Source organism: Patiria miniata, unplaced genomic scaffold, assembly GCF_015706575.1.
Source record: "Patiria miniata isolate m_02_andy unplaced genomic scaffold, ASM1570657v1 HiC_scaffold_21, whole genome shotgun sequence".
Classification (NCBI taxonomy): Eukaryota; Metazoa; Echinodermata; class Asteroidea; order Valvatida; family Asterinidae; genus Patiria; species Patiria miniata.
In genome coordinates this window covers 1,457,978-1,477,013 of record NW_024037060.1, presented here as the reverse complement: position 1 = coordinate 1,477,013, position 19,036 = coordinate 1,457,978, and the positions used below count along the sequence as shown (strand labels likewise).

Below are 19,036 nucleotides of genomic sequence, written 5' to 3'. Positions count from 1 at the left end.
TAGTGTTTTTGACTGGTTGTCAGTCCCTCCATCATCATCATGACCCAAATCCTAAAATTGCCCGGCCGTGGATAGGTAGCCAGTCTAGTGACAGTCAGTCAGTGAGATAGTTAACCAGTCTAATTCACAAGTGACAGTCAGTCAGTGAGATAGTTAACCAGTCTAATTCACAAGTGGCAGTTAGTCAGTTGGGGAGTCAGTCAGTTGGAGAGTCGATGAGTCAGTCGGGCAGGGAGTCAGTCAGTTAGTCTGGGAGTCAGTCGGGGAGTCAGTCAGTCGGGGAGTCGGGGATTCGGGGAGTCAGTCAGTCGGGGAGTCAGTCGGGGGGAGTCAGTCAGTCAGTCAATCGGGAAGTCGGGGGGGGGGGGAGTCGGTCCGAGTCGGGGAGTAAGTCAGTCATTCAGTCAGTCAAGAGCGCACAAAAAGGCTAGCCCCTGTGTGACCAGCAAAAATTCAGTAGAAAGACAAGGTAAAAGTGCAAGCAGAATAGTGATCCCATAGAACAATCGATAAGGAGCCATGCTCGATCCTTCGATAGCAGTGTGACGCAGCAACGGAAAGATAATACATGAGAGGAATAAGAGAGGAGTTGCCCTGGCAACCAACGAGCATTTTCCGGGCTGGTTGGAGCAGGGGAGTTATCGAACTGTGCAAAGGGGAAGTGAGGGGAAAATTGCTGAAGGGGTGCTCGCGTCACCAGAGGTTCACGTTTGATGCACGGATTGCGTGTTAGCAGGACCGTAAAATCTACCACGCAGCATCCCTAATATATGTAAATAAGTGGCTTTCAACACAAATTGTACGGTGTGTGTGACAACGGCAGTATGATCATCTGACAACGCAATTGCTGCACAATAATTGTGTATAAAGATCACCGATTAAAGATTCAGGAATGTATCTTCTTACATCCTTCACAAGGGCAAGGTCGATTGGGGTGTCTTTAGAAATTATATACTTGAGCTGACATCATCTTTCCGAGCTTTGGCACTATTGCAATAACCCTCGAGATACAGGTGCATTTTAAGGGTTTAATGTTTTGAAATAAATCATATGGACTTGTTTACACATTAGATAAAAAATCGGGAAAGAAATTGCCTATTTCGAAAATAATCGGCAAATTTAAGATAAAATTGCAATTTCACTCTGCATTAGAGGGCGCCCTCCACAATTTACAGAACTCTGATTTACGCCCAAAGATCCACATTGAACGTGCAATGTCGCGTGAGATGTCCAGATCTATTTACGCGGGATTACTGGCAAAATCTGAATTTTGTTTTCGAAAAAGCGACCTTATTTTTGTCTTTTTCTGTGAAAGTATTACTTAAGTAGCCGTTTTGAGGTGCTGACCTATTCATTTAGAAAAAAAAAATTCTAGGAACCACCTTTTAGAAATTCTTCAACCAATAAAACGCTCCTGCATGTCTATATATCAGAAAAAAGTTATCGGACAGATCCCCTCGTATGTCCAATGTTTAGAAGAAGTTGAAGTATGTGATCCAACACATCTGAACAAAATATAAATCTAATAACATTAAGGTGACAGGCACCGGACAATAGAGGGCTCACCAGACTTCACAGCACCACTGCACAGACGGCCTTGTAAAATTAACATGACAAAAGCGTCCGTCTCATAAAGGGGCCAGGGGGCATGTTACCAGGGCTACGTTGTTTAGCATTCTAGTCCCCGTGCCAGGGAAACCCATGTGTACTGTAATGTGACAAGTCGTAACCTAAATACACTCGAGTAGTGTAGAATAACACTCACACACTCCCACACATCTGTTGCAACGAAGTACAAAATTCCGGATATTTTGGATATAAATACTATGGATGCTGAGTCGTAGCAGGATTTACTTATCTAAAAGGAACGTGCGCAGGTTTCACCAAAAGTTTGTCAAATTGGAGTCGAAATGGCAGCAGCAAGTCTGAGTACGATACCTACGGGACCATTGGGTTTACATCACTATTACAAGGAGACTCAAGGAACGGACAATCTTTCCAGGAACTTCCAATCCAGTGAGCTCTTCACACCGTATCTTGTTCCACAGAGGCCCACTGTTTCTTCCAACAGGTGAGTGGATGTACTTCTTCAGTACTTTCAAAATGGTAATCAGTGGAGCTATCATAGAGACTGCGGAATCCACACACGATTTCTGTAGCAGACGACGGTGTCGTCTGCACGAAGTCGGCAAAACGGTCGAGTTGTTTCAAGTCGAGGTGACCGACGGTTGTCTGAACACGAAATTATTAACCTGAAATCGTAAGTCTAGTCGTATTGCATCGTATTAGTCAAATAATCGCAAGCCCAGAGAATATTCACGTGTTTTAACATTGGGTCCTGATCTTGGGAAGTTTTGTTATGATTTACTTTGATACCGTCACTGCACCAAAAAGATTGGAGAAACCTATCCTGGCGATAGACCTCCATTGTTGATCAGAAGGGTAAACTTATTGGCACAACCAGGTTTTTTTAATTAAAACAATGACGGACTCATTTGTATTCTGTGAATAGGGACATTGATATATTACCTGTATGTTCTTGATTGTACTATACAGAAATCCCTAAATTGAAGAATCGGGTTTAATATGTTGGAGGAGGAGTGGATTGCTAGATTTCCATCATAAAATAAGATTCTGTTAAATAAGGAACAGGCAGTACCCGTTTGGTCCAAATAATTTCCTTAATGAAAAGCCATGGTATGATTTCAAAGTCTCTTTTCATGATGCCAGTTTTATCGGTTACCCCGCAATAAAATCTCTAAGAACTGCAAGGGATGTCAACCGTGCAAACACGGCCGAATTCAATAACCAATCACCATGTACATTGTAAAATTGCTCGCAACACAAATAAACTAACGGACCTTCGGGTCAAACCAAAGCAAACTTGCACTGCCCTAACACTGTGCACTCTGTCGCCCTGCAGAAACTATGGACTTGATGCTTACATAGCAACCTGGTTACCGATGACATTTGCGAACAAAGTTACAGCAGTCTTGACACCTATAAGGTGTCTATTTTGCACTCCGACTAGTCTGAAACATACTGTTTATAATATTGTACCAAAGTTTTCCACAAATCTGTCAGCGTCAAATTCATCACATTTTTAGCTGTGGCTCACGTGAGAACTTCATTTTACAAGTAACATAAGGAAGTACCATAGTTTTTGACATTGGTTTATTATGTCCCTCCTTAACGACGTTAGTACACTTTGGTTCTAAACTGGTCCAAACGCTTTTGAGAAAAAAAATCACAAATTTAACTTGGGTGGAACTCGAACCATTGACCTGTTTCCTGGTGAAGACGTTTTTTTACCGCTGGGCCACTAAGCTTGCCAAGGTCGGACGACCGGTTCGAATATCTGCATGTACCGCAGTCTATACATGTATATGACGGCTACATCATAGTTTTATTTTGCGTGCTGTGTCAGTTGTGTTGACCCAAAAAAAAACCGTTTGCCGTTTTAGGTAATCGGGCAAACAAGTAACAGAAGATAATGTGTTCCATTTTCCAGACTAATATTAAACGTTGTCGAGCACCAGAACTTGCTTTCTAGCTAAGAAAGTTGTACGCTTTATCTGAGCATCCCGAAACTAGTCTAGAACATCTAGAACTTATTTGAGATCGCCTTATCTATTTGTCTATTCTTCAGAGTATTGCTTTGGAGGGGGAATGTTGAACAACACGACAACCTGATTTTTGTTTTACCCCTTCATAAAATGTGAAATACATTCTATATTGAAATCGTTTGCTGTCAGACACCAGACATTGTACCCGGGAAAAAACTCATTAAACTCGAATCATCTCATTTACTATTTTAACATAGCGACGAACCTTAGATGAATCATTTTTCGACATGTTATTAATACGGTCGGGAGATCAAGGCATTTTTACCTACGGGAATACAACACCTTAGAAAAAGGAATTGGTACACTGCAGCCTACTTTTAAAATTGACAGTGTCATTTTGACCCAGAAAAGTGCCATTTTGACCCCGAGAAGTACTAGGTCAAACTAGAACCCGGATCCCGGATCAAATCGCACCGGAACCTTTTGCAGTGTAATATTCATATTTCCACGTGCACATTTTTAGGGAAGGTTGAATTCTGCATGCAGCATTTACTACAGCATTTTGTGTGTCGTATAAAAAGTGATTTATTTCTTTATGGTACTATAATCGATTTCAATTATATGTGTTTAAAATACATTTGGTACCCGTGATTATTGATGAAGTTGTTACTTGCTTACCACGTTTCTCATATATAAAAAGGCCATCCATGCATCTAGCGATTAATATCGAATTAATAACGGGACCCATGACGTATGGCCCACCTCACTGTGTGATAAATATTATCGGGCGATAACGGCAACAAATAAATCAACACAATTTGTCAAAAAAATTGGAGTTTGGGTTATTTACGAGGTTGCCTCGCCGGAAATCGGACTTTAGTCTGACAACTATCAGTTTTGTCTATTAGCAAAGTACGAGTACGAACCGATGAATCATTAGCGTCATCTCGTACCCATTATCGCCTCATAATATTATACAGGAGTAGTGTCTAATTTCTTCGAGCTCTGATTGGCTAGATTTGGTTCATCCATACACGTGCTTAGGAATGCATACGTGCGTTGATAACGGCGGTAAGGCTCCCACAATGCTTTGCGTTTCCTTCGCAATAGTACTTGGTAAAGCAGTGGTCATCAGTGCCCTAGGATAGGTCCGTGGGTACGAGGAAATAATTGGTCGAAGAGCATTGCGTGCTATTGGTGGCGTCAGAACATTCAGGGAATGTTTCTGCCCTAAAAGTCTCAGTACAACATCAAATTAATGCGAATGTTTGTCATTACTAAATTTTATGAGTCGATGATCTATGTTGAAGTGCTGTCTGGCAAATCGTACTTTATAGCATAGCGTCAAAACACAGTGAGGATTTGATGATTGGTTAGTTTGCCTCGGTGTGTGATGCATTAGAGTCGAGGTTAGGTTTTCGGTTTAAACGCTTAAAACTCAAGGAATTTTTTAACGTTTGAAATGAAGACTTGCAAAAAGAGAACTAAATGCTAAACAAGTGAAAACGAAAATGTAATTAATATAAAGGGGAAGTCACCAATATTTATCGAGAAGTGGAATAACGCAGGGAATAATGAAAAATCGTCCAAAATTATAAAGAACGCTGAATCAGCTTTGTACTGCGTAATGCCACAGTTGGCATGAATACGCAGTATGTAGGGCATACTTGACCATGCATGCATCTATAAAAAAATAAGCCACTGTACATGTAGTTATTCCTCCGTGCCTTAATCAGAGTGTTATAGGGTAGTGTACTCGCGCAGGGTCCTCCTGTGATCCTTGTACGAATATCCGCAACATAGAAAATTGGTTAATTCCTGCTGCTTGGTCGGATGAGTTTTCTTCCTTATACTTAAATAACTTACATTTTCCATCCTCGTTTTCCTTCACTTTAAAAGCTTTGAAATAAAAGGAGGAAAAATGCTGAATCATTTGACTGGGCAATTAAAGATCGTAGATTCCGAAATAAATTAACGGTGGTTTCTTTTTAGTGATGGCGTCTTGAAATGGTCTGTTAAAGACAAACCTCACATAATTTACGGCTTCCGAATACTGTCTGTCTCATTATTTGGCCGTGGCTGCAAAGTGCACGAAAGGTTTCAACAACCCGTCGTGTCCTACATCACAGCAGTTTGTTAAAATCGTTTCTTGGAAAAGACATCGTCGGAACTGACTTGACAATCTTAATTTGAATGACCGCACAACACACGTCATCATTTCGTTACCATTATACCATTAATTAGTGAACCTTTTGTTCATTATTCGATTAAATTGTATTTTCGGATCCGATCAGAAGATAATGCTTTTGAGGTTGTAAAGTAATTATCAGGTATTGTTCAATTAAGCCGCGGCCTTAATCGTGTGGCCATTATGTCAAGACGCTCATTCATGTTAATGGTCAGAAAAAGGAGGATGTTAGGACGGGATTGTGCTGATAATTATCAGTGAGGGAGGCTTGAGTTGCCACACTAGGCACTAATTCTTACCGCAGACCCAAACCGGTGTGCGTGCGTTGGCCAGCTTTAATAAACCTCTAGCCTTTTATAACCGTCTCACGCTTTATTCAAAGTGCGCTTACTTATGGGAGCTTGCTTGCTCCCTTGAGTAGGCAAGCTCACTGAGAACTTCGTTCTTCAACAGATTTGATATCACCTTATTTAGTTTCAACAAATGCAAATAAAAAGTGTTATCAGTTTTGGCAGTTTCTTGCAACAAGTTAATTCTGGGTTTAGAAGTAAGTACTAGGGCGCTGCTCTAGTCATTCTCAGTGAAATAAACAACGAATATTTTACTTACGTGTCTAGCTCCACCAACGGCTAGGCTGGAGTACATAGACGAATCCCAATAGAGCACCGAAACCGAGGCTGTCAGTGCTAAGCCATTGTATGAATAATTGAGGACCCTTTCTCAGAATTAGGCTGTTCTGTCCGTGTTGCCTCTTCCACACGTATTGGACACATCATTTTAGCCTCGATTCAAGACCGTATACCTCCTACCTTAATCAAGTGTCTCTCCCCGTATTGCCAAGCCCAGACATCACGGTTTTAGGTTTTGGGATACACTCAATTGGAAAGTCACCCACACGGTTCTGTGTATTCGGGTTTTTTTCTTACGTGAATTGCGCATATCAGAGCAAGTGGGGAATTTCTACTTCTGGTTGAGGATATAGTTGGAACTGTGGGTCGCTGGTCCACATCCCACTGGGTCACATTTCTCCCGGACCGACTAAAATAGGCAAAAAGGCTTACCTAACAACTTAACACGTGTTTTGGACTAAAATTTTTGTTTCAAAGTTTAAGAGCCATTTTCATGGTATTGAGGTGATACACCTCCAGCTTTTTTTCAAGGAAGATGGTCCATGTGGATCACCTCCGTTTTGATGCCGTACGAAAAATTCCCAGTGTCTTTTTTTCTATTGGACTGCAGAAAGAAGTGAAAGTAGCGAAAAAAGTAAAAGACTTCAAAATCGAAGTTTTGACGTTTTAAAACTCACATAATGGTCTATATTAAAAGAAAACGATGATCAAAACCCCTCTCACCAAATTGTGTCTCTAAAACCCTTTTTCAAATCGCCAATGCCCGAAAAGTGTTAACTTACATGTTTTCTGTCATAATCCCGTTCTTTCACAAAAATCAACCCCTTTGACAGTTTTAGTATGTTAAAACTAACTTTTCGGATGCCTTCTCCGCAGATACAAACATTACCGCGATGCCTTGGAGAAAACGCCCAAGATACCATGGGGCACCGCGCGGGAGTACGCCGGTGAGGGACAAGTCAACCTCCCCGACGATCATCGGCCCAAGAGCGAACCCCCGCCCGCTGTGGAGAAGGGACATCGGCACTTCGGCACAGGGGCAGACCCCTACCCAAGGTAATTTTTTTTTAGACACTTTAATGCGGGTTTAAGGTGTTGATTCGTTGAAATGCGTTGGAAGATGACGTCACAGGTCACGATGGATATTAACCAGCAGTGCAAGAGAAGGGTGAGTTTTCCCAAAATTCTTTCCGTTTTAAATCTCGCATCCTCATTTTATCCCCCCCCATTTGTTTTTAAATATAACTGTTAATGCGGATTTACATTTTACGCGAATGCTTTAAGACTTTTGCAATGAGGATATGCTGCATACAATTTCACTGCTAAAACAACAATGAAACACGCCTTCAAAACCGTAACTACAAGTATGATGTATTGTAAAAAGTATGTCATAATTTACATTGGACGCCAAGTAAATGGACAGATATGTCCATCGTTTTCATATGGGGGAAATTGAGAAGGGAAAAGTATTTATTGCGACGGAAATCTAACAGCAGAGCTTGTGACTGAAAGTGAAGCCACCGTTATATGAACTTTTTATGAGAACAAATGGGATCAGCAAGGAGAACTGTTAACTCAAATTTGTGGAAGAAGCCGACCATTGTTCGACTCTGTTGAGTGATTGTGGGTTTTTTTCGTAGAGAGAATTTTGAATTGGAAAATAACATTTGTGTTGTTTAAGCTATAGACAAAGTTGTGTTGTTTAAGCTATAGACAAAGTTGTGTTGTTTAAGCTATAGACAAAGTTGTGTTGTTTAAGCTATAGACAAAGTCATCCCGAATAAAATGTCTCAACACGGTTTTAACTTGAGATCATACTGGTACTAGCTATTAAGTCTACAGCACTACCCAAGAATATGTGTTTCTTAGTGGTAGGAAGGGATTTTCTGTCCATCAAAGAAATGTCACTAAAAGAATGCCATAAAGTTTCCTATTTTGTTTTTCCTTTTGCTAGCGAGCATCTGCTCCAGTGTAGGCCTAATATAACCAATACCGGTTTAGTTTGACTTTAACATTCTATATCGTGACAACCAATCACCGGCCAGCATTCACTGATGGCACAATAATGTAATTACTGTCCGCCTCAAAATGAGTGCCAATCAATTTAATCAAGTTGATTCTCGGCTATAAAGGGACTGTCTATATATCATGACAACCAATCATTAATCACCAGCATTCTGTATAACATGACCCTTAATGTGCGAATTAAGTTTACCATTCCACAGTTATCCACACCTGAACTCAAAACAGTCCCTTAAGCCGAGAATCATACTTTATTGAATTGATTTACGCTCAGACATTTTGAGGCGGACAGTTATTACATTATTGTGCCATCAGTTAATTAATATTTACAAGGAGTTCCGTGATGACAGGATTTTTTCAATGACTGAATAAATGAGTTTGTTAAACGTTTGGTTGTGTAGGTATAATGTAAGGTTTCTGTTGTGGCTGCGTTTTGGATTTGTTGGCAGTCTGTTTGCCAAAAAGATCACAACAAGCGAGCCCATGATCCCAAAATACTCTGCAGGAGCTTAACCCAAACTAAAAACACGTAGCGTGGATTTATACCTCCTCACGGACGAGTGGTTCCAGTCATGCCCCCTGATCTGTTGACCCACTTCACCCCCTATTGACGGAACCCAATGAATATACATCAGCAGGTGGTTGATTCAATTGATTGATTGGCTGGCTTGTTGCCCGTCAATGGCAGCCGGCTCATTTACATAATCCATGGCAACCGGCCTGTCCGCTTGGCTTAGAGACGGGGTAGGCAACATACAGTGCACATAGGCCTGTATCAGTACACATGACCGAGTACGAGATTTGGACCGACACAGTTACGATTTAGGGGGACATTTTGGACAATTCGGGGTCCAAAATGACGTCCCTGCTACCCGCCTTACCGAGGAGCTACCCTCACATGAAAGAGAAGAGAATTTTCAACAAGCTTCATCCAATTTACTACACGTAAGACCAGAAGTAGATTTTACAGTAAAGCGTTGCGGTACGGTGTCGGACCCGCCGGGGACGATAAACGTTGCCAGGCATAACAACCTGTTGAATCGAACTCGTCATGCTGAAGAGAATTGTTTATGTATACATGTAACAGGTTTGATATGTCTTTCTTTTCGGCAGCCTTGCCCTAGTTGCATAGTATACCGTGGTAGAATGTTGTTAGATCCTTCCCTCCTTGAAAAGAATTTTTGTTCCCGTTTAGACCAAGATTTCAATGGCATGCCGTTTCTGAAATTTATCATTCACAGCAACATCCGACCTCTGACTTATAGGCGCGTCAAACTGAATAAAATATCACCCGTTATCTCAGTAATTCACACTGCGTGCAAATACTCTGGAATTATCTCCCCACTGTATTGAATCATCTATTTATCATTTGATCAAATAAAATTGGTGCGATTTCACAAAGGCGCGGCAACGTAAATAGTTTGCAGGTGCAAATTTGTTCTAAACTTTGTTCTAGATCTGGGTTGTTGTTATGATTAATTGTCTTATTTTCTTTGCAGAGGACTGCCAGTAGAGCAGTACTACGACCTCACACTTTTAAAAAGGAGCAACATTAGGTCCAATGATCAACTGTAAGCATTAACTTTTATTTCTTTAAACTTAAAGATAGATTTAATTTTGCATTTTCTATTTATTTACTGTCATTTGTTGGATTCACTTTTTAGTCATCATAAATTCATTACATTTCAATTCCGATCCGTTGATATGAAATGCAATTTTCTTTTCAGTGCTTTTCATTATTTTAATTTTTTTTGTCTTTCAAGGTTGCCAAGACCAGGAGAGATTGACATGACGTAAGTTTTCAAAAATAAATCAAATTAATACATAACCAAATCCGAAATACAATGTACATCGTTGGAGTGAGTGAAATGTACTTCACACTTGAGTTAAATTTAAGTATTGTGGGGTTCATGTGTGTTAATCTTTGAACGAACGGATTGCTCTACCTGAATATTATTTCTTTTAATCGCAATAAATTTCACTCTTTTTCAACGATTCAACAGGAAACTTCAGATCGACAAGACTTTCCCGGCCGAGCATCCGTACAGCTCCCACATGTCCCGCTTCGCCCTGTTCCCGAGTTTCGCCAACTCCCCGGACGACTATAAGACCGGGGAGGCGGCCAAGGAGTCCAGCGGGACACTGCACCCTCAGATGCCCGCTAGCGGCTACGATGTCACCATTAACCACAAATCCAAAGGTTAGTTTGGCAGATTGGTGATGGGATTGTTCATTTTATGATACAATCTGTGAATTTGGCACACAGTCAGAGTATGTCATGAGAAAGATATTTTTATTCTTCCTCTATCACTAACTTTGAAAACTATTGCCTGTAAGTTTTAGGTGCTTCTGTAAAGTTCTTGTCTCTGCACTGTTTAAGTTCTCATAGTTTCAATACCTCCTTACCATATTCCTCCTCAGGTGCTGGAGACAGATGGGAGACACAAGACCTTCCGTTGGATTCACAGAAGAAAGCCTTATCTTGGCCTGGTGATGTCTTCTTCCAGGTATAACTTTTTGGTTTCTTCCCTTCGTCGTCTTGCTATCGATACTTGCTCTTGTTATAGTATTGCAACAAATCAACCCATTGGTCTCTCTGTTCACAAAAAAAATATGTTCACTTCAAAAATACTTCAAAAGGACAAAGTTAACAGAGTCAGAAAATTCTGGAAAATAATGCTTACAAGTAGTTGTTTATTTGTAATTGGTGGGAATATGTTAACAATATTCGTGGATGTCATGCACTTTCCTGACTTTGCACTTTTTGTGACGTGGGTTCACATCCAACCAAGGAACAATCTTGGAGACCTGGGCTTTTTGTATCAGGTCGGTCGATCCTAATAATGTTCTGCCGTATCGTTGTAGTTTAAAAACAAAAGTTTTTCACTGGTTGCAAGGAAGCCATAATTGCATGATTAGAGATGTACATGTAGGGTTTCTTGATCCTTATGGGAATGTATATTTTGGCAGCGCAAAAACTTTGCAAACAGTGATTATCGATCTTTTCATTCCGAAATGATGAAACAATTCAGTGAAACCAAGTTAAATCCGTGTTCTTTTCTCATCCACAGAACCGGAAGACACCGACAGGTGGCCAGCAGACCTTCTACCCGATTCCCCCCAAGTCAGTCCTCCCCTCCCACGCCCCAAGACACCTTGATTTCTCCATCCATCCTCGGACCGCCAACGCGCTGCGCAACGTGGAGCGCTCCCAGTGGGTGACCACGTACGGTAAGAACTTCACCGGGTACGGCCCGGCCAACGCACTGCGCCTTGATAACTACGACGAGAAAGTGGACATGGAGAAAAGGATAGGCATTGAAAACCATAGCATGGTGAGTATTTAATTTAAGGCTGTGTTATGGGTTTAACTTTAGAACGGTTTTGAAAATGAAAACGGTTTAATAATTTCCTAAACGTAACACACTAAACTTTCAAAATGAAATACGAATAGATCATTAAGTACTGCCTACGATGTTAATTTTTCACGTAATAGATTAAGATAGATTGCGAAGCCTTACATTATGACGCTGTGGTTCAAGAAAGGGGTTAAGATTAATTTCAAGAGCAACGATTGCTGAATTAAAGAGTTCTGGAATAAAATAAATGGCGGAGGAGAATGTTCGAACCCTTATAACAATGGCAAGTTCTGGCGAGAAGCTCGCTAGACTCTTTCACTGTATATATGCCTTTGGTGAGGTGTTTCATACTCGTACATACCTTTGACTTATGTTCTTATTATTGTACAAGGAGTACTATCTTATTAAGAAGAATGGCGGCTATTTTATTAACTTTTTCTTTGAATGTTTCTTACAGATGCGGGCAATATAAGTACATTTGTATGTTAGTGTGTGTGAAACATCAGCATTTAATTATTGGAATGTCTTTACCTCCTCCTTGAAAATGACTTCTTCATCTGATAAAGAAACATTCCCTCAACAGGTCCTTGATCTTGAAATCGAACCTTTTTGGGGGTAAATTGCTAACATGTTTCAATTTGTCTTTCTTTGCAGCCTAAGCCATCGCTCCCGTTCATTCGTCGAGGTGTCCAAAGAACAGCACTAAACAGGACATATCTCCCCAATCGAGATAGCTTATGAGCACTTATAGGCCTACATTTGAAAAGTTTATTAAATCAGATCACTTCTTAATCCACTATGAAATGGCTTGTCTGTAAAACTCACATAATACTCTCATTGCCGTGTTTATTATTGCAAACTTTTCAAGCCGAACCCGAAATTATTTTGCCCGCCTTAAAATACATGCACATTTGTATCCAGAGTTTCCTCTTTGAAGTTTATTTATAAAATTGTCCTGATGTCGGCAACTTTCACATGTTTACGCTAGATATGACCATCACTGACTAGTCGTATCGTTATAAACCATTCCCACCCTAAAACCTACCATCTCCACTAAGTATGTCATGTATTAGAACTACATTATTTGAGTACTTTGAAGATAACTTCCAAAGTTAAAATTTGATCATATTGAATTTAGTTTTTCAATCGATTTAATGATTTGATATGGAAAGAAACGCACGGCTCCTATTGTATACATATCACACCACGTGCTTTGTGTTCTTCGCAAAAAAGTAACAAACTCTTTTTCTGATCTTAAAACAGATTGTAAACTGGTTGTTTGAAATTGAAATAGATAGGCCTATTGTTCTGCTATATGCAATATTTACCTGGTAGAGGCTGTCTTCAAAATTGCAGAAGAAACTTCAATTCAAATGTAGTTAATCGTTAGGAATCTCCACGCAATGTCATGTTCATGGCAGCATTCGACGCACTTGTTATCATGTTTTGTAAGAACGCACGACTTTTGTAACAGTTTTATGGATGCACTCTTTTGTATATGCAATAAAGAATTTTATTTTGTCTGTGAACAAATGTTTATCTTTCAAGATTGATTGAAATATATTATGTTATTTGCGCTGAGGATATGGAAACCGTGTTTGAGGTTGCAGTTACATCTAACAAACAAAATATAATTAAACAAGCAAGCCCTCCATGCCTAAATAATTAAATCAAATTAATCATCTGTCCACGGACCCCCCCCCCCCTCCCTTAAAATATGAAGCATGACGATAACTTTTCAAAGACTACAAATCTTTGAAAAGTTACTGTACTTTCACCGTACACAAGAGAGTAACTTCTTGGAATACTAATCTAGAATACACATTGCCTCTGAACTTATGTTTGTTAGCATTGGCAGAAAACCCCCCACATGATTATCAACTGAAACTTAGAGATTAAATCATGCAGCAAAGTACATGTGCGTATTAAGCAATAGAAAAACCAGGCAAAAATAGAATGTCCCCCATCCTTTCACTATGCATTCTACACTGAGAAAACAGGATGATTAAATTAGGGCCTATACAATTCAGAACAGCCAAGTCAACACATTTAGTAGTTGTCATTACTCTTACACCCGCACTTCACATACACTGACATGAACATTATTAATATCTGCGTCACGTGGTGAACGCGATATTGCAGTGAGTCTCAAGGTTGAAAGGGTTCATAAATAAGATTTCACTCTGTTGTAACGTTTAAGCTAATGCGGGAGAAGTGGTACAATATTTCAGATTGATGTTAAAGTTTCCCCTCTCCTTTTTGGAAGATGTAAAAAAAAAAAAAAAATAGTAATATCACAGCAGCTGCTTATACCTCCAGGAAAATTAGGCACTTTTCTACAGCCACGATTTCAAAATAAAGTAATTACTTTAGGGCATCGCACAATGTACAAAGACCGTCACACTTTTACAACAATTGTGTTTCTTGATTAACAAATTACATGCACCCAGATAGTATCGTTGGTAATTATTGGGAAACTAAAACGATTGTTATAACAATATAGATTATCAATTTTATTTAGCAAGATTATCAATTAGATTATCATTATCACTTTTAACGACATTCTGTAATTGTACAGTACATGTATTTCTATTAAAGACAATTTGAAATGGTGGGGGTGGGGGTGAGGGGGGAGCCGAATGGGTATTTAAGCCTATAGGTCTAAACCCGAGTTCTTTTTCTCAATATAGCGCAACCAATCAATATTTTAATACTAAGGAAGTACATGTTAACCAGGTTTAGAACGAGGGAGACATAAACTCGACGAGTAAAATAGCATTGGTTACCTATAACGCTCTATCAACCAACACACCAGATTTTAGGTTTTATTTTTGTTCAATGTAGTCCCATTTTTAGTAAGATCTCGAGTCGTGGTTTCAAGGTTGATTGCACCATGGTCTACTTTTTGAACAACGATGACAATTCCCGGAGGTTACTGACCATTCAGCACACATCTTGTGCACACAATTTTGCGCAATTAACTGATTTTTGTGTCTTATTTTCAGAACTTTGGAGTTGACGAGGCACACTTGATAAAGAATTCTTATATGGCTTATTATAATCATTAGTTGCTTCGTTTTCCAGAAGCAAGAGCAAATCAACCTCTTTATTCCTTTTCCAAGATGTGACTTGTGAAGAGTTCTTCTATGTTATTTCTTTCTAATCCTATTTCAGTCTTCGAGGTTTCAACCAATCATCACCGATCTACAAGACTGATATCCTTGTCCGGGACACTCTGATTGGTTCTTTGTTCTGAATCCTAATGCATAGGTTTGATTTCTCTTCCTCCTTCTCAGCGTCCGCGGTCTTATCCCACGTTCATGCCGCCTCGTCCCCTGGAAGGTCGCATCTCTCGCCTGATTGGTCCAAACCAGTGCGTCCGATGCGTCATTAAAGATGGCCGCATTGAATACGTGCCCTTCTCGCCCAAAGTGGACATCGAAATGGATAAGGTAAAACTTGGATTTGAAATTATCGCCAAATCAATGTTTTTACATTAGTACATACCCAACGTAAAATTGCATCAAGAAAAACGTATCGCTCATAAACAGATTAATGGTGCCTCTTATCAGTTCGTATTATGTAGAGTCCTAATTCCACACTATACCCATATGTCGCTTTTTCATTTACAGTCGTGTGGTCAATGCACAGGGTCAACCGTGACCAAATTTTGTCAGACAGTGCACGACATTGATTCCCTGAAAGAAGTTCATAATTTTCGTAAGGATAACATTAAGGCATCGGGCCTGACGGTAACAAAAATGTCATTTCAGATACCTGTTAAATCTTGTTTATACAGTGACACTTCAATTTTGATGTTTCCAACGCACAGGCGTCTTTCTTCTCCGCCTTAAATTTCTCAAATCCCTCTGGTGTCTACATGTATATGCTAAAAGCTATATACGGAGCCCCTTATATAACTTTGATATCGCACTAGGATTGGAGCAAGACATAGAGCCCATTTTGGCGCGTACAGAACGCTGTATAATATGGCACAAAAGTTATACCATAAGGGGGTAGAGAACTGTAATAATATCTATGCTTTCACTCTATTCAAAGGTTCCCGAGTACAAGAACCTTCCGACAGAGACGCAGCAATCCTTCCAACATCCAGCCCTGACCGACCAATGGAAGAAGCTCCAGGCGGCACAGCACCCGGAGGCCCAACTGCGAAAGCTGGAAGAGATGAAGCAACAATCTAAGCAGGAGCCCGAGAACTCCCTCACGGGCTTCACGGAGGAGCAGAAGAAGGAGGAGGGAAGTTACTTGAAGCAGATGGCGGAGAGGCGGAAGGAGGAGTTGGAGGCACTCACCCAGAACGCTAGATGGAAACAAGCTGAGCAGCAGGAGCACCACCATGATCTGAGGCTGCTCAAGCGTAAGGTGGACTTCACCGCTCCGCAGCTCCAGTCCCCAGTCTACTACGACACCCTGCACAAGATCTACACCACCAAACCGCCGTTTTACTACGACGGCGACAATCCGTACGAGTACGACTACGTGGGCCCGTGGGACTACCACAAGACCGAGACGCTAACCGACGCGTACAAGCTCGAGGCAGCCCGGGAGGAGTTAGCGAGGAGCCGCGCTGGGCGATCGGCCGAAATGGACGTCCAGTTCGCGGGATTCCCTGGCAGGAACCCGTATATCACACCCAAGTACACCCAACGGCAAATGATGAATAGTATGCCGCGATTGGAGCCTTCCATCGCCCAGAAACCAGTCGCGCAGTCCAGCTATACATACAGTTACAATCCCGATCTGGTGAAAACGGTGACCACACCCGAGAACAGTAGGTTCGATCTCAGAGATATGAGCAAGAGTTTACCAAACATGTACAGTAGTAGACCGTCCACAAAATCAGCTGATACCACATCTAGATCGGTTCACTTCAGTGACACTGCCCAAGTGGCTTCAGGGGGTGGGGAATCACCCCTCGTCACAAGGGACTACAAACCCAGCGAGAGACTGGGTGGGGCCTCGATGACCTGGAACTACCCAGCATTCGACAACCCGGGTAGTAACTCCAAAGTGGACGGTCGTCATTTTAACCCCGAGGGCACACGTGACCCTAGATTAGACTGGAAGCCAAGTTCCCCCTTCGGTCCTCGACCCCAAACCAAACTGTTGAGGATGCAGGACTCTTTTACCAAGACGGGAACGAGGAGGGAGTTTCACAACACCTTCCCAGAGACTAACCCCGATTTGAGGGAGAACATCAACACAGGAAAGAAGCATGAGTTCGAGGGTGTAAATGCCTGCAATTGGCACTAATACTGTGCCTCGTTGTTTTCAATTCAGGCCTTCGTGGCTCTTGATTGACACAGAAAAATTTCTAACAGTTTACGGAAAAATCCACCGTTTGTTTTTACTGTAGGCTGGTAGCAGATAAATGGATGGGCCCACTGGGCCAATCGAGCCTCACGATAGGTTACGGGCCCCAACAAAATGGTTACAACATTTCGACCAGCTTTTAAATATCAGAAGGGGAAAATGGCTGCATTCCGAAAACATATTATCTGGACCAAAAAATATGACGCTCTGGAACTTTCAGTTTTAATCTGACCTGCATTAAATAATGAAATGAGTGGTTTATTGGAAAATAGATAATTTACTGACATTTATGTCATGAATGCTCGGTTATGAGACTGTTGAGTTGCTGGAGATCCTCCAATTATTTGTCCTGGGCACTGGGCCCCATTCAACCTATACCGGCCTACCACAGACTCGATAAAAGATATTCCACTGTGAATAAGATTACAAAATTGTCACAGTACAGACAAATCAAATGTCAAAAGGCTTTATCAAAAATTGAGAGACCAAATACTTTGGTAAAATTTTGTTTGGTAACTTCAATTAGAGTGCCGTTAGTCACATTGCTGTGCACACTGCAAAAACAACGAACACTATTCACTACTCCAGCACTCGCCTTGTTGGATAGCGAATGCATGCACATTCCGTACGCAAAGATTGAAAAAAACACAGCTCACCACCCGTGTTAAAGCACGATTTTTTTTACATAAAGTTTACCGACTATTTTTTCTGTATATACGTATAGTGTAAAGAAGAAAGGTGAATTCTTATTATCTAAATTTAGGAAACATGCATGGGGGTGTTGATATAAAGGAGGGGGGTGAGTATAAGACACGCCCTGCTAAGGGTCTGGGGAATGCCCCAGGCGCGGTTCTACGGGGGGGCTAGGGGGGGGGGCTGTAGCCCCCCCAAAATTTTGTCTAGCCCCCCCAAAATAAATTCCGTTAAAAAAAAATTGCATTAGCAAAAAGAAGGATTGTGATGTACATGCGAACGGTCTCCCCCTAAAGAAGAAATAGCCGTGACAAGGGTGCACTAGTTAATATAGTGTGAATGATTTTAGGATTTTAATTGGCGCTCCCCATTGAAAATATGGCATGAGCCCCCCCCCCCCCCCCCCCCCCCCCACCTATTGATTTTCGGAGGCCTACATTTCAGCACGCCTCCCTGAAAAAATTCTGGATCCACCGTGCTAGCCCCCCAAAAATATTGGTTCTAGAACCGCGCCTGGAATGCCCCCAACATTTTGAAAATCTACCATACTTTCTCCTACATTCTAATACAATTCAAGAATACATTTAAAATGTTCGGCCCATTTTACTAGTATCATGACATAAGGGGGAGGGCAAGAGGTTTTCAAGAGCTTTCAAGAGTTTTCAAAAAGTTTACACTTAACTTAATATGCCAAAGAATCAATTTGCACGAACACTCGTGAGTTTTGCACTGTTTATTCATTTGAAAAGTCGAACAATGTTCAATCGATTCCTTTTTAAATTAATTAAACCTTCGTTTCTCGTTTTAATCCGATAATCGACAAATAAATAGTAGGCCTCCACATTTCACATTCTGTCGTCAAATCGGTCGAAATATTTTGCATTTGTTACTTTCAATCCCGCAAATATTTTGACTGGCCAAAAGTGTTTCCATCGTCTGCATACGTATTGATTTGTTTTAGTGACATGTACTTAGATATGGGGCTATATACACGTTCACAAACCCAGCCGTCTTTCTATGACAGTGTGTAAAGTCGTTTAGATGGCAATAATGTTTCTGCATGTTACGTCTCAGGGTGTACAGTAGTTGTTGATTCTGTATTATCTTTAAAGTATATTTAATTCTACATTTGTCGACCAGTGATAATGCAGTGTTGTTCCCATGAAATCCAGATTGCTTTCGTCCTCGATAGTTCATGTGATATTTAAACCAAAATGCAGTGTTGTTCCCATGAAATCCAGATTC

The 19,036-nt window shown here is 40.9% G+C and overlaps 1 protein-coding gene across 2 annotated transcripts; it reads left to right on the top strand.

The window, feature by feature from the left end:
- Positions 1 to 1,657: 1,657 nt before the first annotated feature.
- On the top strand, positions 1,658 to 17,744 carry LOC119729532 (uncharacterized protein C7orf31-like). Of its 2 annotated transcripts, XM_038202132.1 has the most exons (9): positions 1,658 to 2,071; positions 7,260 to 7,439; positions 9,905 to 9,976; positions 10,169 to 10,198; positions 10,409 to 10,605; positions 10,827 to 10,912; positions 11,477 to 11,740; positions 15,061 to 15,216; positions 15,824 to 17,744. In XM_038202132.1, exons 1-9 carry the CDS (start codon positions 1,911 to 1,913, stop codon positions 17,036 to 17,038), a joined length of 2,361 nt encoding a protein of 786 aa, XP_038058060.1. In that variant the 5' UTR covers positions 1,658 to 1,910; the 3' UTR covers positions 17,039 to 17,744. The 2 variants fall into 2 exon arrangements, with proteins under 2 accessions (XP_038058060.1, XP_038058061.1); XM_038202133.1 differs by lacking the exons at positions 1,658 to 2,071; positions 7,260 to 7,439 and adding an exon at positions 8,917 to 9,350.
- Positions 17,745 to 19,036: the final 1,292 nt, after the last annotated feature.